General features: G+C 52.6%; 2 protein-coding genes across 5 annotated transcripts in view; one reads left to right on the top strand and one right to left on the bottom strand.

Moving 5' to 3' along the window:
- Rfx1 (regulatory factor X1) overlaps positions 1–20,765 on the bottom strand; it is a 38,430-nt gene that overhangs the window by 15,676 nt on the left and 1,989 nt on the right. For 2 of the 4 annotated variants that reach the window (XM_023720107.1, XM_023720110.1), the window contains exons 1-2: positions 12,016–12,077; positions 5,115–5,475 (exon numbers count right to left, since the gene is read on the bottom strand). In XM_023720107.1, coding sequence (XP_023575875.1) covers positions 5,115–5,424 — 310 coding nt within the window. In that variant the 5' untranslated portion in view covers positions 5,425–5,475; positions 12,016–12,077. Of the gene's footprint in view, positions 1–5,114; positions 5,476–12,015; positions 12,088–20,765 lie in introns of those variants that run through there. The other 2 variants (XM_004635534.2, XM_023720109.1) reach the window with 2 other exon arrangements.
- The window catches only part of Rln3 (relaxin 3), a 14,505-nt gene continuing 6,567 nt past the window's right edge, over positions 12,828–20,765 (top strand). Inside the window, exon 1 of the mRNA XM_004635533.2 lies at positions 12,828–12,974. The gene's annotated coding sequence lies outside the window, so the exon portion shown is untranslated. The remainder of the gene's footprint in view (positions 12,975–20,765) is intronic.

Genomic DNA, 20,765 nt, shown 5'->3' with positions numbered 1-20,765 from the left:
GGCACCGGCCGGCAGATCCTGACTATAACAGGGATGCCTTTGGTCCTATCACCTCACTGTGGTGTGGCCTGGCCTGTGCCCCACAGCTCCAAGCTGAGGCCCCAGCACCAGCTTCCTGGGGGAATCTGCCTGGGGAGCTTGGAGTGGTTTCTTGCCCACAATAAAAATGTGGATCAAGGTGGTGACTACCTCGAGGTGCTGACATTGCTTCCGGCATGCCAGGCACTGTGTTGGGCTCTCCCCCATAGCCCAGTGGAATATTTTTCCTGCCAGTTTTCAGATTAGGCAAGACACTGGGGGAGGGACGCGCTCAAGGTCACCCAGTTGGGAGCGGTATGGTCCTACAGAGACCCTAGGGTGGAGGGGTGCAGAACTCGTACAAGGGAAACCCCAAGTTCAGAGCATCGTGGGGGTGCTCAGCCTCCAAAGTGGGTTGCTGGGTCCCAGCTCCATGAGGGACACAGGAGAAGGGCCTGGCCTGGCAGCAGGACAGCTCTGGGCAGGCGCCAGGACCTCAGGCCAAGAGCAGGGCAGAAAAACGTGCGTAAGTAGGTGTGTGAGCACACTTGGGCTGAGGACGGACGGACGGGGAGGTGCTGCGGGGGAAGCGGCCACGAGAGGGGTGGGCACTGGGGCAGCTCCAGGCCTGCTCAGCCAGCTGCTGCAAGCTCATTCCAGGCAGCAGGAACTCTTGGTCTGGCAGGAGACCTCCCCGCCACCCAGTTGGCCCTTGGGGAGAAACCGGAGACAGCCTAGAGTCACGTGAGCCCCAGCACACCTGGATGTTGCCGGGGCCCTCCACAGGCCCATCCTGGAGATAGGCCCCAGCAGCGGAGGCTGGGGACCCTGCTGAGAGGAGGCTTCTGCCCCCATCTCCTGTTTCTCTGGTGGCTCCGGAGGCCAGCATGAGGAGGAGCAGGTGAGTCTGCTCTTGGGACTCCAGGGTTCCTGTGTGTGTGCCTCATCACCTCTGGGTCACCTCTGCTGCGTTTCAGGGAGGGAAAGCAGAAGGGGCACCCGCTGGGTAGCAGCGGCATCTGTCTTGTCTGTGGCCGCCATCCTGGGTGCCTACAGGAAGTGGGGAGTATTTCCTGTCTTTCACCCGGTGGCAGCCACCAAATGTAGACTGTTTCCTACTTACTGTCTACATTTACTAGCCCTGCATCTGGGAAGCTGCTGGGGCTTGGGGCTGTTCTGGGCCCCTGATGGCTGGCCAGGTCTGGGTCTCTCTGTGTACCAGACCTCAGTTTACCCACAAGCACATGGGGTGCTAACAAATACCCCAACTATCTGCTCCAAACACAACTCTTCTCCGGCTGCCAAAGGCAGCACAGAGGTGTGGCAGCCACATCCCTGTCCAGTTGGCTCTCTTGCCAGAGCTGGCACGAGGGCCGCAGCAACCGCTATTTTCTTAGGTCTCGGGCACAAGTCAGGTGGCCTCGGAGGATGGGATTAGGGATCAGTATCATTCCTGACCAGGGAAACTTGAGCCTTCTTCCTGTCACCACCAAAGCCACGTTGGGGCAGAGTATACCAGGCACAGGCTGGACAAGTGGCCCTGGGCTGCCATCCACCTGCTTTGGCTGGGGCTTCAAGCCCAGGTGGACCCCAGACCCAGGACTCCCTGGCAGCTCCAACTGTCCCAGGTGCTTCCCTGTCCTAAGCACCCTGTAGTGTCAGTTTCCCCCTAGGGGGACAATGAACGGAGCCCAGGCTGCCCCAGGTAGAAAGGTGCCAAGCTGGAAGCACACCAGCCCTCCCTGCTTCTGCCGGACAAACCCAGGAAGTATTGCCCGGTGAACCTTCCAGGGGACCGATGCAAACTAGCAAGGAAATGAACTCCCAAGGGTCACTATGACTGTTGTTGAAGTCACCACCTGGCCAGAGAAGCTGGCCTGGGAGTTACAGGGAGAGCTGGGTGGCTACGGCCCTGCCCTAATGAGTATGAAGCTCCTGTGGCATGGCACATCCCCAAGGAGGCAAGGACAGAGGCCACCTTGCCATGCTGGTCCACAGAGAGTAAGACCTGGCTTGGGTCTGTGAGACACAAACCATGTTGTGGCCTTGACCTCTGAGCCCTAGGTGTCCCTGGGGAGCAGGAACCAAGACAGGGAGGATGGACTTGGGGTCTTTGGGGGCCAGGGGAAGGATGTCTACTCCCAAATCTTCTGGGGACCCCAAACTCTGTCATGAGAAACCCATACCCTGGAAGCCTAAAGCCATAGAGATATCCCAGGGGCTAAGAGTTCATGGTGAGGAAGGGAGGTGTCAACCACAGGGGTGTTCTGGGCCAGGCCCACTGCCACCGACCACCCCATAGAACCTTGACAGAGCCCTGCCCCACAGGTGACAGACAGACATCACCATCATCCCTTTGAGTGGTGATAAGCGTCAAGAGAGTAGGGTGAGCAGGCACTGTGGTGCATGCCTGTAATCCCACTGCCCTGGGAGGCAGAAGCAGGAAGGTCACAAATTTGAGCCCTGCCTGGGCAACTTAGTGACCAAGTGAGACTCTTTCTCAAAATAAAGATAAAAAGGGATTCAGGGTGGAGCTTAGTGCAAAGACCCTGAGTTCACACATGATCTTAGCCAAAAGGGCGAGAAGCGATAAGACCCTGAGTTCAATGCCCAGTGCTACCAAGAGAAAAAGGTGAAGGGAGAAGTGTGATGGTGTGTGGATGAGGGGTGAGTGGGCGGGCCAGGAAGGTGGCCTCCGAGCAGAGCAGGGGAGACAGGCTGGGCAGGGACCCCTGGGCATCAGGTACAGCGAGTGCCAAGGTGCGGGGGTGAAGGTGGGATGGGGCCCAGGCCTGGTGATCTGCAGAACTGTAGGACACCCCCAAGGTTGAGCAGGGCATTTGTGGACGGGGTGAGGACCTCGGAGAGCTGCTCTTTCCTCTTTTTGTGGCACGTGGGCTGGAACCTGAAGCTCCACCACTGTCCACTGGCTTACTTTCTCACTCTGTAGCCCAGGCTGCCTGTAAGTGCCACCCGCCTGCCTCAGCCTCCTGAAGGGCAGGTACGAGCACTCTATTCCACTTATGGGGACCTTTGAAAGCCCTTGTTTTATTCAGTGTGAGGCAAGGGACCAGCTCTCTCAGGGTGGAGAAGGCAGAGGTCCTACGGAGCACTGGCCCTGAGTCTCTGGGGCTGAGTGGGCCCTGAGAAGACTGCACTGACCTGTATGGACAGGCAGCTCCAAGGCATGCAGGAGCATGGGAGGGACAGCCTGGTCCATGGGGTGGGAGGATGATGAGGTCAGAGATACCCCTGGGCCTGGAAGGATAGGGAACCGCAAAGGAGGGAAGATGTGGAGAGGAGAGCTCAGTATTCCCCGGGCAATGCTGCTGAAGAGGTCAGGAGCTGCTGGATACGGGGCCCTGGGGCTCAGAGTGGACCAGCAAGGTGGCCATTGGAATGACACTGGATCAGGCCACCACGAGGGAGCTCCTGGAAGGAGAGGGGCCCCAGGAGAGCTGGGGATGTGGCCTCCACTGCCACCGACGCCTGGGAGCAGGGGGAGGGGACAGAGAGGCAGCAGCTGCCAGAACGGCATCTTGGGGGAAGGGGACCGAAGTCAGGCTGGCTTGAGACCGCATGACTGTGAGTCTGACACCGAAGGCTAAGAGTGGCCCAGTGGAGCCAAGGGACAGAAAGGCACAGGAGGCTGAGGCCAGAGCTCAGGGGAGGACCCAGGGCTGACAGGAGAGGGAAGCAAAGCAGGAAAGAGTTCTGGTTTAAATAGGGGGAGTATCTTTTTGCTTTTTTTTCTTTTGGTGGTTCTTGGCATCAAACTCCAGCTATAATCCCCTGCTTGCTTTTACTTTTTTATTTTGAAATAGGATCTTTCTCAGTTGGCCAGACTGGTCTTGCACTTGTGATCTTCCTGCCTCAGCCTCCCTGGGGGTGATTTCAGTCTTTACTCACAGAAGGGAAAGATTTGCAGGAAGGGGACAGAGGGATGCAGCAGGGACCAAGAGGATGAGTGGTCCTTCCTGCCTGGAAGGTCAGCTGGGTCATTTGTGGGGACCTTGTCCCCCACAGGTCAGCAGCAGGCTTAGGCCAGAGGTGAGACACAGGTGAGAGGCGTGATGAACCGCTGAAGATCTGTGCCTTCTGACCCCATCCCCGACCCTGGCCTGACCTCACTGGACCAGGCCACATCCCCGAAGCTGAGGAGTGCTGTGCCTGGTTCTCATGCCAGCACATGATCACAGCCACTGTGCTGGGACCCTGGGTGTCCCCACCCCCAGCTGTACCCAGGGACACTTCCATGTGGATACTGGCAGAAGTCCTGAGGCCCTGCTCAGGGCCATGGCCACATCTGCTCTGGGCCACCAGGGCTGCACTGCCTACTACATATTTGATGCTCCATGGTCCTGTGGGCCAAGCCAGGCCCACCCTGCCCCAGCCCACCACAACATCCCTGAGCAGGAGGATCTGGCCAACTCGCCTGCCTGTGGCTGGGGACAGCAGGCTTACCCTGTGACTGTGACCAGCTCTGACGCCAGCTCCAGTGCCAAAGAGCTGTGCCAACAGCACTGAGGTGCCCAGCCCTGGCTTGGAGCCCCATCCCCGCTGCACTCTCCTGAAGAGCTCAGCACAAGGGACCCAGGGAGGGCCACAGCACCCTGGGGACACCATGACCCAGCTTCTTGGCCACTTCCAGAGGGAAGACGGAGCAACTCTTACCCAGCCAACTGTCAGAAAGGACAGGGCCATTTCCCTGGAAGGGGGTACACATTGGGGCCCCCAGCCAATGGGGATCAGCCCAGTGAGGAGCATCATATTCCTGAGAGAAAGGCTATGATGACCCCTTACAGTTGGGGAAATCAAGGCAGAGAGGCCAACGGCTATGAAGCAGCCTGCTTCCCCAGATCTTTGTAAACTGAATCCCATCACCCTGTCCTCCTTTCTGTGACAGAGATAACAGATCTAACAGAGCTTGGGGGGAACTCAGGCCTCCCTGCTTGGCCTAACTACGCTTTCTCCAGACAGGCCCCCAAATAACAGCCAACAGCCTGGTGGGGCAGGGATCACCCAGGATCCTGACCCCAGAAACTCCTTTCTGAGCTGTGCCCAAGCCCCCATGCTAAGTGCGTGTGGACACTTACCTGAGACGGTGACCACGATGTACTGCTGAGGTGCAGGGGCCGGGGTGGGCGTGCCAGCCGGCTGTGAGGGCGCGGGGGTGGCTGGGAGCTCAGTCACATACTGCTTCTGGGTGCCTGGAGGCTGCGCCTGGGGTTGGGGGCTCTGTAGCTCCGAGACATACTGGGGCTGGGGAGTAGTGGTGGCAGCGGGTGGTTGGGGGGGCTGGGGTGCTGCTGAGGGTGGCGGGGGCGGCGGCTGGGGTGGGGCCTGCGGTGGCTGCGATGCTTGCGGGGCTGCCTGTAGCTCAGTGACATATGCCTGGGTTGCCATGCCAACAGTGGGGAAAATGATAATAAATAAGGCTTTTTTTTCTTTCTCTTCCTTTGGAAGAAAAAAAAAAGGGAGGGGGAGAAGAAAGGAAAAAAAACAAAACAAAACAAAAACAAGAGAAAACAAGAATTAATTTATAGGCAGAGGAAGGCATGGAGAGCTCCTGGCTCCCTGGAGAAGCGTCCGGGTTTGTCACTAACTTAATTAAATCCCAAGGTCGGCGGCCAGATAGAGGTGACCTGTAACTGCGGGGGACATGGGCACAGGCAGAGGCTGGGCCCCTCTACTCCCTCCTTCCTGTCCTGGTACTTGAGGACCCCCATAGCCCTGGGGTCATCCATCCTGAGCCAGAGGACCTTGGGACAACCTAATGGTGGCTCCTGGTCCTTGCCCAGGGACAAATGGCACAGGTCTCCCAGGTCAGGTGCAGAGGCCAGGGCTGCCTCCTCCTCTCAGGGTGCTGGCCTTCCCTTCCTGTCCCCATCTCAGCAGGGGGTACGAATGGTTTGGGGCCCCCTGTGTCGACAAGCCACATCCCTGCTCTGGACATTCAGGCAACAATAGGACGAAATGGAGACAGACATGCAGACACCTTTGGGGATGAGTCTAAGTGCACTGCCTGCACCTCCCTGGACGACCACTTGTGTCCCAGAGGGTGGCAGCTGACCTCTGGCACCTGTGTGCTATGCATGACAGCAGATGGCCTCCAGCCAGCCATGACCCAGGGGAAAGGAGACAAGCCAGGACCCTGGAGCCTGGGCTTGTTGCCTGCGTAGGCAGGAGACCACGCACAGGACTAGAACCAGGGCCTCTGTGCCCCCAGATGTCCTTTTGGGCCCCTAGTCTGACTTGGGGTACCAGGCATGTTTCTCATCTACTCCTCTCCATCAGCAGAGAGCACCTCCCTTTCCTGACTGTGAGGAGACCCGAGTGCCACCCCCAAACTTACACCCCTCCTAAGGCTTACGGAGGGCACTGGCTGGGGAGCAGGAGGCACCCCAGGGATGCTCCAGGGCTGTGCTGAGCTGCCCCTGTTCTTCCCATCCCCCCTTCTCCAGAGACCTGGGCTCTGCCCTCTGGTGCTCAACACAGGAGATGTCAATGAGGGAGTGGGAATCCAGCCCTGGGCAGGGCCCGGTGTGACTTGAGCCTGGCCTCCTCCTGGCTGTGTGGCTTCAGGGAGGGCCTTGCGGGGCCCGCTGTGGGGTGGGTGCTGCAGGGGGCTGAGGGGCTCTGTGTGGTCTCAAAGGGTCAGTGCTGGCCAGGCGCACCACACACTGGATGTCCCCAGGGGGGAGCCAAGGCAGGCAGCTCTCGGAAGATACAGAATGGGAATCCAAATTTGCAATGGTTCCCCGATAGTCCCCAGATGATGTTTCTAGGGCCACTGTTCAAGAGAACTTGGGCTTAGGGCAGGGGAGGTAGTTCAGTGGCTTAAGCGCCCATCTGGCAAGAGCAAGGTCCTGAGTTCAACCCTAGTACCGCAAAAAAAAAAGGAAACAGAAAAAAAACCAAAACAAACAAACAAAAACAACCAGCTTGGCCCTAGCCTTCTCAGCCCTAGGAAAGCTGGCCCCCTCCCTCAAGAAAAGGGCCTCTTCGTCCCTCCCCAGGGTTTCTAACACTGAGCTAAATTCCCAACCCTTTACTTTAATTTGAATTTTGAGACAAGATCTCACCAAGTTGCTGAGTTTCCTAGGCTGGGCTTCACTCTACCAGCCTCCTGCCTCAGCCTCCCAGAGTGCCGAGATGACAGGTATACATCTGACTAAGGAAAGGGCTCTAAAAGCTCCACCCGGTCTCGGGTCATCTCCTCCTAAGCACACCAAGCCTGGAGCCCTCAGGCCTCCTGCTCCGGGCGCCAGCAGGAGGTGATGATAAGGCTGAGAGCTGGGTTGCTCTTTGCAGACCATGAGGCACACACACCTGCCTCCGCGGGCCGCGGATACCTGGGTACCTGAGCGCAAGGCACACAGAACACGAGAACCGTTGGATGAACTTGTTCCCTGGCAACGAATCTGTCCAGAAAAGCCCTGGTGTCTGCACCTAGCTCCGGAGCCAACAGCCTGTCTCTGGAGAAGGTTCAAACTGATGGCTGCAGACCAAGGCTGGTAGCCCACCATAAAGCATGGCCGGTGAGGGTCCCGGGTAGCAGGCAGACTGTCAGCTGTGCACGCTCGTCTCTGCCGTGTGGTGTGAAATAAGCCACAGGCAACATAAACTGGGCAGGCTGATGAAACTTTCTTTGCAGACACTGAGATTTGAGTTCTGTCATTTTCATATGTCCTGAGATAGGATTCATGTCACATAATATTCATTTGACCTTTTCCTTTTTTGTGTGTAGGGGTACTAGGAATCGAACTCAGGACCTTGCACTTGCTAGGCAGGCACTGTGCCACAGAACTATATCCCTGGCTCCTTGTTTATTTTTTTGAGATACAGTCTCACTATATAGTCTCACTATATGGCCTTGAACTTCCTATGTAGCCCAAGCAGTCCTCAAACTCAATAGAGATTCTGCTGCTCCAGCCTCCCGAGAGCTGGGATGATAGGGCATGGGCTACCAATCATGTACAGATATAAAAATCAAGCTTAGGTCAGAGTTCTAAAAACACAGGTGAGGGGCGGTACTTAGTTGACCTATTAGAGACGCTGGGTTCTATAACCAAAAGGTTCACATTGTGGTCAGGGCATCCAGGAGAAATGGGAAAACACTTACTCTCCTTATCTGTAGGATGAGTTCAATAAATTTAAATGTCTCCAATTAGTTATAAGGCTCATCACTTGTTCCTCTAAAATATGACCCCATGGTTGGCACTTCTCTCTGCCTCCGTCCCCAGTGCTGCCAGAGCGCCAGTTTCTAAAGCCCCTGTCCCTGCTCCTACTCCTGCAGTCCACAAGACCCTCTGAGAACAGCTTCTGTCCTAATGTCACACCTCAGCTCCAAGCCACCAGGGTTCCCATCACAGAGAATTAGAAAAAAAAAAAAACCACCAGTCTAGCCACCTCCTCAGGACCCCAAGGCCCAGGATGCCTGGCCCCATCTGCCTCAGGGCCTTGGCATGTCCATTTCTTCTTGCCTGCCTGTCCACCCTGCTCTTTAGGTTCCTCCTTGGCACGCAGGCCTTAGCCCCCGCCTCTCCGCCAGGCACCCAGGCCAGTTTGACTTTCTTCCCAGCAGTATGGCTCCCTGTTTATTCTCTTATTCGCACCTCCTCTTCCCTTCCCAATCAGGAATGTGACCTTCACAAGGACAGAGAACTAGCCTGCCACACCTGCCCTCCACCCTAGCCCCTGCTGCCTGTGAGCACCAGGGACACTATTTTTTTAGTTTAGTGTTGTTTTTTTTTTTCCCTAGGCCTGGGATGGAAGCTGGGACCTTGCATAGCTGGGTGAGTGCTCACCACTGAGCTCCCTCCTTGGCCCCCCCAGGAACTCAACTCTTACAGCCCAATGTGTATGGATTCGCTGGCGGGGAACGCGGCAATGGTGGGTGTCAAAGAGCAGCTTGGTGACACTGTGAGGAAGTCACTGCCTCCAGCTGGAGCAAGCATGAGTGACAGGGTGGGTGACGCCGCTTGGTGCACTGTGAGCCCACGTTCCAGGTGGGGAAACCTCACTAGACCAGAAAGACTGCACGTTGTGCAGATGCTCTCGCTTCTGCTTTGCTTTTTGAGACAGGCTGGAAGTCGCCATGCAGCCCAGGCTGACGTGCAACTTACGATGATTCTCCAGCCTCGGCCTCCCAGTGCTGGGATAATGCGCAGCTGCTTTGCTAAGGCTGTGGCCCTGGAAGGGTCAGGCTGCTGTTCCCTGCCCCACACTGGGTATGTGACAAAGACAGAGGAGGGCGTGTCTGCAGAGACGTCCTTTCTCAGGCCCACTGTGGCTCAGTCCACTATGAGACTGGGGGCTTCCTTTTGGCTCCCCCTCTCCCCCCAAAGCCAGCCAGCAGCAAGGCAGCTCCCCTGTTCCCCAGAGGCTGGAGTCTCCCAACTGTGAGCTGAGGCAGGAGGATTGCTGCGAATTTAAGGCCAGCCTGGACTATACAGCTCAAGGCCAGCCTGAACTACAGGACCTCGGCTCCAAAACCAGAGATGAATTGGAGCCCTAGTATCCAGCTTCTTGGATCTTTGTCATTGACCCTAAAGCCTAGCAAGCCCATCAATTTTTGAAGCCACTGGGCTCTCCTTCAATTCAAAAGGATAAAAATAAAGGCAAACGGTTAATTCTGAGGGCTGGGCAGGAAGTGACTAGCATTATAATGACAGCAGAGGCTAAAATGGTTTGAGCAATTCACAGGATCCGGCACAGCAATATGAAATTAAAATGATTCCTGCCCCTAGTTTAGATGAGATCAAACAGGTCCAGAGGCCTGGCATGGGTGACTACACACCTGCAATCCCAGCACTGGGGAGGCTGAGGCAGGATTGTTGCGAATTTGAGACCAGCCTGGGCTGCTACACAGTGAGCTCAAGGCCAGCCTGAACTGCATAGTGACACCTTGTTTGAAAGAGAGAAAACAAAGCCAGGTCTAGCAACTCTCCAGTGCATAAGCACACCTTGCCTGGTCAAATGACCCTCCAGGCTTGGGCCCTTCACCTATAAAAATTACTGGTGGGGAAAGGTGGCTGAGGCTATCAACAAGGCCAGATAATCAGTATCATACTTTTCTGATACCTCCCTAGGAAGAGCTGACAATCTTACTTAGAAACTTTTTTTTCTTTTTTTTTTTTTTTTTAAGTCTTTTGAGACAGAGGCTTGCTGGGTAGTCCAGGCTGGTCTTAAACTCACTGGGTAGCCCACCCTGGCCTCAAACCCATGGAGATGCTCCTACCTCAGCGTCCCAAGTGCTGAGATTATGGGTATGCACCATCATGCTCAATGACATAACTTTTATAAATTATTACTGAAACTGGATCTCCACCTATTTTAACCTTTGACTTTTCTCTTTTTTTGGTACTTAAGATTGAACTCAGGACCTTGTGCTTGCCAGGGAGGCACTTATGCCACTGCCTATCTCCCTGGCCCCTCTTCCTCTTTTAACTCTTTATTTATTTATTTATTTTTTTTTTTTTAGGCGGAACCGGGGATTGAACTCAGATCCTTGAGTTTGCCAGTCAAGCGCTTATCCTACTGAGCCATCTCCCTGGCCCCTCTCTTTTAACTTTAAAGGAGTCCTGGCTTCTCTCTTCTAAGAGGTCCTGGTACATGACACGACCACCAGCCTGATCTCAAATTCTTGGGGGAAAGCATTAACCAATCTTTTTCTTTGAGGTTTATTAACTGATTTAAAAGCAATGAGATAGTTTATACACCAGTGTCAAGCTCAAAGCCAGACAGAACAAGCAAAGCCGACTTCCCCGGATGGCAACTTAAAAGCAACAAAAGACAACCCCAAGCTGGCAGATCATGTTGTGTCGCCCAAGAAAGCAGTTGCAAAAATTTTCTGCTGACAAATGTGGACAACTTCCCCTCCCTTGAGGGTGGCACTGGGTCCAGCCACGTGGCTCTGTAGCCTAGTACCTCCTTACCACATGTGACCCAGTTGATAGGAACCTGACACAAAAACGTGTCTGGCCAGCAGCAGTGGTTTAAGGAATCTAAGAAACTTCCTCACTGGCTGCCTGCTTCTCTTTGCCCTTTGGGGGCTCGACAGCTGGGAAAAGTCAGCGGTGGAAGAACAAGCGCTTGAGACCGACCCGGGACCACACAAGAAAAAAGCTAGCCACACCGAGAGGAAAAAAAAAAAAAAATCAACTTTCAGTTCCTCAAAGTTTATCTCCTACGATCACCCCTCCCTGCCATGGGCTTCGATTTCTGCAAACTAATTCCTTCAGACTAAAGAAAGCCGAATCGGCCGCTGCCCCAGTTTTCCATGAAACTTGGTCGGCTCTTCTGTTTCCTCCCAGAGAAAAGGTGTAGCAATGGAGGACACCGCCAAGACTTAATCTACCAAACCACTTTTAGAGGCTGGAGATAAACAAGGGAGCCCTAGCAAAATTCCTGGACGCAATCAGGAGTCCTAGAAATACAGAAAAGGGGAGACTGCAATGATTCTCCCCACTTTACAGAGTGGAAAACTGAGGTCTTCAACAAGGTCCACACACTCACTCCTGCGGACAACGACGGGTTTCAGAAAGGACGGGAGGCAGGCACAGGAAACCTCCCACAGCTACAGGGACCGACCGGCGGCTGCCGCCCCACCCGGTTCCCGAGGGCAGCGGGAGGGGTGATGCCCCGCCCACCGCCATGGTCCCGCCCAGTGCCCCTCTTGCTCCTATTGGTCCAGCCTCTCCGGACCCGCCCCTCCGCAACTCCCGACATATAAAAGCCCCCCACCCCGGCCCGTAGACCTCCACTCTCCGCCGGCCTGCGAGCGCCCGCCCCTTGCGGGGGACGGGCCGTGGGGCTGGGGGGCGGGTAGTGTCGCCCCGCCGGGCCTCGGACCCCTCCCCCACGGTCCCGACAGTCACCGCCGCCATTTTGACCGCCCGCCCCTTCCCCCTGGACTGGGATTATACCCACATCCGCCGCCCGGACCTCACCGCTTGCCCTGGTCCCGTCAGCCGCCCAGGCTGCCTCGGTTACCTCGGCTTCTTCCCGCTTCTGTCCGCGGAATGGCTTTTCGGAGGCCTCAGTGGCGATGTAGGGAGGGGGACGATAAAGGCCAGGGTCCCCGGGCCAAGCCGGGGGGGTGGGGGTGGGGGTCTGTCGGGCGGTTGTTGTTGTTGACTCGCGTTGCCGGGTTGCTTGGTCGCCACGACTACCGTGGCTATGGCGCCTCCGTTTCCCTCACCGGGGCAACTGTTGCTACCCACCCTACTTACGTCACGCGTAGGGGGCGGGGCTCTCTTGATTGGAGGTGCCAGGAGAGCTGATTGGGTGGTGTCAAACCCTTCCGATATACTATTGGTCTCTACACACGCTTTTCAACAACCTCTTGATTTCCGGACGCTCTAATTCATCGATAGGAATGTCCATCAAAAGAAACTGGACTCTTAAAGGCAGCGGAGCCCGTCAGTCCCGCAAGGAAGCAGCGGGCTAATAATAAAGGGAGGGATCTCGGCGTGCAGGATGGGTTTGCAGCTGTAAAAGCAGCCTGTTGGTTTGACTAAACAGATGTCAATCTAGCCTAAAGGTTAATCGCACTCTGTGGTTGGTGGCCTTGTGCATGCGTTGCACGCAAGGTCTACTGGGAATTGTAGTCCGTTCCCACGTACTTTAAATGACATCAAATAAAAAGGCAAGAAAAGGGAGATCTCCAGACTTTTCCCTTGGTAGGTCTCTCGCAGTGACGTCACAGGAGGAATCCGGAGACTGGGGTCCTCTGTGACGTCAGTGGTAGGCGGGGCTTGCATTAGGTGACATCATGGGACATGCTACCACCGTCCCTCGTCCTGGGAAGGGCGGGAAGGTGGTTCAAGCCCGGTCCCTCCCCGCCCGTCGGGCCCGAAAGGTCATCTGTCTTCTTGAGCTGTGGCCGCTCTGACCGAAAGGTCTCCGAGGCCGGGTCGCGATCACCGCTGCCTCCGTGGCGATAAGCAAAGGTCAGCGACCGGCGCCTTCCGGTGCCTCAGTTTCCCTGGCGCACTCACCGCACGCAGCGAAGCTGAGCGCAAGTTCGAATGAGCTTCTTGAGTGCAGAAAGCCCTCAAGATAAATATTCTAATGCGGTATCTTCAAAATGTCAGAATTAATGAGAAAAATATGAATCATGAACAAAATATCAAAGTGTTAAATAAAGACACGATCCTGTTGCGCTGGGAGTAGGGCGCGGTGAGTTGGGCCAGCGCTGGGCAGAGCTCTTTTTTTTCTGTAAAAAAAAGTGTAATTTTTTGGGTCATTTTTCTAAATGAGATTATAGTTGCTCTTACAACTAGAGAAGATGAGTAACTATGTGAGATGATGAATATGTTAATTAGCTTTTTTGTAGTAACTATTTTGCTTTACGTGTGTATTTTATAACTATGTGTTGTATACCTTTAAAAATACACTCTGTGGGGGGGGGGGTACTGGGGATTAAGGCCAGGGCCTTTAAAAAAAAAAAAGACCAGGGCCTTTGCACCAGGCTACATCCAAAGCCCTTTTTTAAAATACTTTATTTATTTTTGTGGTGCCACGGTCTATACTTTATTTTGAGACAAGTCTTGCTAAACTGCTAAATTGCCCAGAATGGATTTAAACTTGCCATTCTCCTGGCTCAGCCTCCCAGAATGTTGAGTTTGCAGGGACATGCCAAAAAAAAGATTCTCTCTCTCTCTCTCTCTCTCTCTCTCTCTCTCTCTCTCTCTCTCCTTGGTGACCCGCCTCCCGGCCCCATGCCACTCTCCCAATCTGGGGACCTTACACTTGCCAGGCTGGTGCTTAAGCCAGCTGAGCTATCTCCCTGGCTCTTTGAAGTTGATTTTGTGTGTGTGTGTGTGTGGTTTGTTTTGGGTGTTTTGTTTTGTTTTTTGGAGATGGGGTTTCAGGCTGGCCTTGAACTCTTTGTAGCCCAGACCAGCCTCAACCTCTCCCTGAGTGCTGTGATTACAGTCGTGCACCACCACTCCTAGAGGAGTTTATTTTTTAAAATATATCTATTTTAGGCCAAGTGTGGTCCTGCACTCCTAGTAGTCTCAGCTACTTGGAAAGCTGAAGCAAAATGATCAAAAGTTTGAGGCCAGCTTGGGCAATATGGGGAGACCCTGTCTCAAAATAAAATACTGAGGAAACCAGGTGTGATGACACACATCTATCATCCCAGGACTCAGGGAGCTGAGGCAGGTGGATCTCCGCGAGCCTGAGGCCAGCCTGGGCTACGTAGTGAGTTCCTGGGCAGCCTAAATTAGAGTGAAAGCTTGTCTGGAAAACTAATAATAACAAAGAGCACTTGGCAAGCATGCACAAGGTGGTGCGTTCAATCCCCTTACCCCTTACCAAAAATAAAATAATGAGTATATATTTTAAATCTTTTGATAGTGCTGGAGATTGAACCCAGGGGATCACACATTTGTTCTACAGTGAAGCTGTACCACACACCTGGCCCCACCAAACGTTTCTCTTTGATGAAATGTGTTGATCAACATGTATTTTTATTTATTTATTTTTTTAATTTATTTATTTGTATGTATATGTATGTGTGTGTGTGTGTGTGTGTGTGTGTGGCCGGTTCGGCCCCCGGGGGGCGGTGCTGGCTGGCATGTGGTGCTGGGGGATTGAACCGCGGTCCCTGTGTTCTGCTAAGCTTGTTCTAAGTAGGTGCTTTAGACCACTGAGCCATCTCACCAGCCCCTCAACATGTATTTTTAGCGTCATCTTAAATTTTGTGCCCTTAGGCTGTGGTAGGGTATGCCAGTGTAATCCCAGCATTAAGGAGACTGAAGTAGGAGGATTACAGTGAGTTCAAGGCCAGCCTGGGCTACACAGCAAGAACCCCATCACAAACAAAACAACTCAATTTAAGGTCTCTAATTCTGGCTCTGCTAGATGACATCAAGTGGACTCCAGCTCTTTGAGCTTCCATTTTTTTTTTAAATGTTTCCTTTCTTTCTTTCTTTCTTTTTTTTTTTATGGTCAGCTCAGCCCACCCCAGGGGCGGGGCTGGCATGGCATGTGGTGCTGGGGATCAAACCGAGGTCCCTGCATGCTTGCCTAAGCAGGCGCTTTAGACCACTGAGCTATCTCGCCAGCCCTGAGCTTCCATTTTCTTTCTTTCTTTCTTTCTTTCTTTCTTTCTTTCTTTCTTTCTTTCTTTCTTTCTTTGCGGAACCGGGATTGAACTCAGGCCCTCGTGCTTGCTGGGCAAGGCACTTATGCTACTGAGCTCCCTCCCCGGCCCCTGAGCTTCCATTTTCTAAGTCAACCAACATTACACTTCCTTGGTGTAAGCTCCTCGGTTGTAAAAGTGAGAAAAACGGACAAGTCTTTTCCCTTCTTGATCTAGTAGAAGGAACATAATCAGTAGACAGTGACATTAATCAATACTATCAATCAATATATGTAGGTACAATGGTGCAGGACTGTAATATCAGGTACTCAGGAGGCTGAGGCAGGATGTCAAGTTTGAGGTCAGTTAGTTTAGTGTGACTGCGTCTCAAAATCAAAAACCATTGAGGTTTTCCTTGGTAAATAGATGCAGCTAGAGACCATACTCTCAAGTGAAATAAATCAGACCTGTAGGTGCAAATATCATACTGTCTCACTAATGTAAGAACATAAAAGAGTAAATAAGATCTGAAAGGTACAATCAAAAAAAGTAAAAAAGGGGCCAGGAGATAGCTCAGTAAAATAAGCTGAGTTCAATCCCTGGTTCCGCCCCCCCCAAAAAAATAATAAAACATTATGGAGGGGCTGGTGAGATGGCTCAGTGGTCTAAAGCACCTACTTAGAACAAGCTTAGCAAAGCACAGGGACCGCGGTTCAATCCCCCAGTACCACATGCCAGCCAGACCCATCCCCTGGTGGGCTGAGCTGGCCACACACACACACACACACACACACACACTAAATAAAAAAAAAAAATTAAAAAACATTATGGAGGTGTAGCTCAGTGGTAGAATGTACCTGGGTCCAATTCTCAGTGCTTCAAGAAGAAAAGGATTAGTCCCTACAAGCTGGGGACAGGGCCTACTTTGCCAGGGTAAAGGGAAGGGCAGAGGCCATGCGGGGAGGGGGCATAGATGCTAAAGATGAGATCTGAGGGGTCAACATGGCTGGATGCTTCTGTAGCAGGCCAGCAGCCCACCCAGTGAAACATCCCCTCACTTGACAGCTGGGTAAGTGGAGGCTGGCAGCAAGGGAAGCTCTGGAATAAGGTCCCCTCCCAGCAGACCAGCTCTGGGGTCTTCCCAGTGCCCCAGGTTGGAGCTGCTATTGCAGTCCCATCTCTCTGGGAAATGCCAGCCCTGGCCAGCCCCCCAAGGCTGCCACACCAGAGGTGCCAGGGTAAGCCTAGCTGGTGGGCAAGGCAGCAGTGTCCACAGCTTCTCCCTGAGATGGTTCAGGGGCCCAGGACCAGCCAGCCATGGGGTCCTCATTGTGCAGGGGCTGGGGGAGCCCTCGAAGCCCTACTGTCACATTCCACCCATTTCCCTCCTCCAGAAGGCCCTGAGCCCTACAGTAGGTGCAGCCAGCCTTGCAGAGAATTTCTTTCATCCAAAAATCACTGATAAAGATGTGGTGGGGCACATCAGTAATCCTGGCACTTTGGGAATTTAACATCTTTCCAAGACTCAGTCTCAAAATGTGAAAAGGGGGCAGAGGATGGTATCTGGGGTTGTAGCTCAGAGAACAGTGTCTGGGGGTGAAAGTCTTGGGTTCAATCTTCAAGTATAGGAAGACAAAGAATTGACAAGAAAAAAGCAGGCCTCGCGGCAGTGAGTAGCAGCAGAGGCAGGAATAGCCAGGCCTTTACCTGGTGCTGTTTACTTGCAGATGTAAAGGTAAAAACTCACTGAGCCCTTTAAGATTTGTGTGTTGTATGTATGCTATTTTTTCCCTTGGAAAATTAAATGGCCCAACATGGTGGTACCTGCCTGTGATCCCTGCTCCCCCAGAAGGCTGAGCGGCAGGATTGCTAGAGCCCAGGAATTGAAGACCTAGGCCACACAGCAAGACCCATCTCAAAATCAACCAATAACAGCTTTTAAAAGTCCACATGCATGGCCGGGGAGATAGTTTGGTGACCTATGCACCTACCCAGCAAGCGCAAGGACCCAGGTGCCACATGCCATGCCAGTTGCTGAAATCGGGTCACACTCTTCTAATCCTAGCGCTAGGAAGGCTGAGACAGGAGGATCACTATAGTCTGAGCTGCGTAGTGCGACCCTGTACAAAATACAGGCATTTATTATGCCATCAGAACTAGCTCTTGGCCAATTCTTTCCTGGAATTATTATTACTACTGTTATTATTATTTTGGTTTTCTGAGACATGAGCCTTGCATATGTAGTCCAGGCTGATTTTTTTTTTTTTTTTTTTTTTTTTTGTACTGGGGATTGAACTCAGGACCTTGCGCCTGCCAGGCAAGTGCTTACTCTACTGAGCTATCTCCCCGGTCCCCTCCAGGCTGATCTTGAACTCACTGTGTAGCCCAGGTTGGCCTTGAACTTCTGCTTCAGCCTCCCACGCAATGAGATACAGACGTGCGCCATCATGCTCAGCGAAGCACTGGTAGTTAAAAGGTAAAGAGCTGAGAGGGTAACTCAGTGTAGAATTCTTGCCTGGTGTATCCGTGGCCTGGGTTCACTTCCCAACATCACAAGAGAAAGGGAGGGAGTGAGGGAGGGAGGGAAGAGGGAAGGAAGGAAGGAAGGAAGTTGTGGAAGGACGCCTGTAATCCCAGCACTCGGGAGGGTGAGGCAGGAGGACCACTGTGAGATTGAGGTCAGCCTGGTCTATAGAATGAGAGACCCTGTCTCAAAATTTAAAACAAGTTGCCACTTTGCAAAATGCAAGTAGATATCTTCCAACAGCACTTTCCTCTCTGGTGCTGTAATGTGTGGGGTAAAGCGACAGGGACAGTGGGGAAAGACACTGGGCACATCAGGTGTGAGCTGTGGGAGGGCTCACTGGGCGCTCCGGGGTGGGGGCAGGTTTAGCAGGGAGGCCACAGGGCGGCGTCTGCAGGTTAACTGGGCTCTGAACAGGTTGCCAGGAAACAGAGATGGGTGACAGGTTATATGACAGCATCTAGATCCAACAGACATATTCAGAAGGTGGCATGACACACAGGACATTCATCCTAGTCTCTTCAACAAGCCCATCATTGAGAATATTGTAGATGGTTTCATTTCTTGAGAGTGTCTCCCTGTGCAGTTCAGCCTGTTCTTGAACTTCCTGTGTTGCTCAGACTGGCCTCGAACCCATCGCGCTCCTCTTGCCTCCGCCTCCCAGTGCTGGGGTCAACATGCATGCGTGACACCTGGAAGAAACCTTTCTTTGTGGAGGAGACCACTCTGTGTGGTGTGACACACTCAGCAACACCTCCTGCCCTATCTGCTAGATGCCAGTAGCAGCACCTGTCACCCCTGCTGTCACAACCAACATTGCCCAGTGTCCTCAGAGGTCAAAATTGCCCCTAGTTAAGCAGGCTGGGTTCCACCCCCAGCACTGTAAAAGAAATAACAAAATGTCACACATGATAGTGGGCTCATGCCTGTCATCCTAGCATGGGAGCCTGAGGCTTGCCACCACTTCCAGGCCAGCCTGGGCTACTTGGCGAGACCTTGTCTCGAAAAACAAACAAATCAGTCCCTCATTGCCAAGACCTACATGTGGCAGGTGACTACCAAATTGGAAGCCCAGAGAGAAAACATTACCGTTGTCGGAGGAAGTCCTCCTACTGGCCACTCTGAGTGGAAATGAACCCTAAAAGGAAGTCTCTGAAGACGTCGGGGAAGCTGGCTGTGCAGCTTGGTGTGAGATAGTGCTGAGGAGCGCTGAACAGCTTGTTAGGTGTGCAACACAATGCTGTGTTCCCAGGGAAGCACCGTTCTGTTTCAGGGGTATACTCTCTGGTAGCTGGGAGGGGAGTGTGTGTCACTAAAGTGAACCTGAGATGCTGTGTATAAGTCACCTAGCAGAAATAAGACACGCAGTGGTCCTCAGTAAATGACAGGGTCATTATTAAAGAAATCTGGAGAAATGACCAATTGGGAAGAGATAATTCTAATATATTTTTGTAATTAGATGGCAAATGTCCTTCATATATAAAGAGCTACTAGAAACCAACAACACAGTTGGTTAAGCTAGGACCGACCAAATAGCTCAATGGATTAAAGTGCCTGCAAACAGATGAGGGGTTGGGGGCTCGATCCCCGGGCCTGCTGTGCCGGCCCCATCCCCAGGCACGCTGAGACGGCAATTGAGATTGGGCATGGTGACATGCACCTGTAATCCTAGCTCTTTTTTTTTTTAAATTATTTATTTATTTTAACATTTATTTATTGTGTGTGTGTGTGGCCAGCTCAGTCCACGAGGGGGCAGGGCTGGCTGGCATGTGGTGCTGGGGGATTGAACTGCGGTCCCTATGCTTTGTCAAGCTTGTTCCAAGTAGGTGCTTTAGACCACTGAGCCATCTCTCCAGCCCAATCCTAGCTCTTGGGAGGCTGTAAACAGGCAGATTACTACGAGTCCAATCTAGTAGTGAGACCCTGGATACCCTGTAGACCCTTCCCTAAAATATAAAAAGAAAGAAAGAAAGAAAGAAAGAAAGAAAGAAAGAAAGAAAGAAAGAAAGAAAAGAAAGCTGGAGAGGACTGACAGAGGAGAGGCACCAAGAAAGCAAGGAGCAAACTGCACACACAGGAATGTGTGTACTTGTCGTGTGAGTAGGAGCAACAGATTTTCTCTATTCTAAAATCCCATTTCTCACTTGTCATGCTGGCCTATGTCCAAAGTGGGATGCATATGCCTTTAGTACGACAGTAAGGAAACAGCTTTTACCTGGAAGAACTGTGAATTGAAGTGACCCGCAGCAGGGAAAGGTTGACAATATCTCTAGCAGTAACTGCAACCAAGACTGGAGCCAGAACTCTCACTTTGGGGAATTCAATGATGTGACATTTGCAGAGTTCTTCACTGTAGTGTTGGGCTAAGGAAAAATGGGTGAAAAAGTCCAGCATTTGTGGCCCATGCCTATACCGCCAGCACTGTGTGAAGCAGAAGCAGGAGGATCACAAGCTTGAGCCCAGTCTGGGCAGCCAATCTAGAGGGAGGCCCTGTCTTAAACTATAATCAGTCAATTAATCAATCAACAGGGCTGGGGATGTAGCTCAGTGGGACAGTGCCCCTGGGTTCAACTGCTCAGTACTTCACAGATTATCTAATTAATAATGTTTTTAAAAGATGTGATTTTCATGAGTGAGCAGAGACCTGGGGCTTGGAAGACACATGCTGACCTTGTCCCAAAAAGCAGAGCAAAACAGAATAAAACGAAACAACAAATAACTTTGTACACCCCAGCCCCAGAAGTCTTTTTGTTGTTGTTGTTTTGTTTTTTGTTTGTTTGTTTTTATGTCTTTGGTACAGGGTCTCACAGCTCAGACTCGTAGTGAGCCTCCTGTTTTCAGCCTCCCCAGCACTGGCAATACAGGTGTGGGCCACCATGCTGGGTCTCAGTAGCTGGCTCTGTGCACCCGGGGGTGGGGCCAGCCCAGCACGGTGTGCTGGGATTGAACTCTGGTCCCTGCACTTGCCCAAGCAGGCGCTTAGTCTGCTGAGCTATCTCAAGTTGTTTTTTTTGTTTTTTTTTTTTTTAAATTTTTTTTTTTATTTATTTGAGAGAGAGAGAGAGAGAGAGAGAGAGAGAGAGAGAGAGAGAGAGAGTGTGGTGTGTGTGTGTGGCCAGCTCAGCC

This window comes from Octodon degus, unplaced genomic scaffold (genome assembly GCF_000260255.1).
Source record: "Octodon degus isolate 3935 unplaced genomic scaffold, OctDeg1.0 scaffold00073, whole genome shotgun sequence".
NCBI lineage: Eukaryota > Metazoa > Chordata > Mammalia > Rodentia > Octodontidae > Octodon > Octodon degus.
The sequence above is the reverse complement of the archived record's forward strand: the minus strand, read 5'-3'. Positions and strand labels throughout refer to the sequence as shown.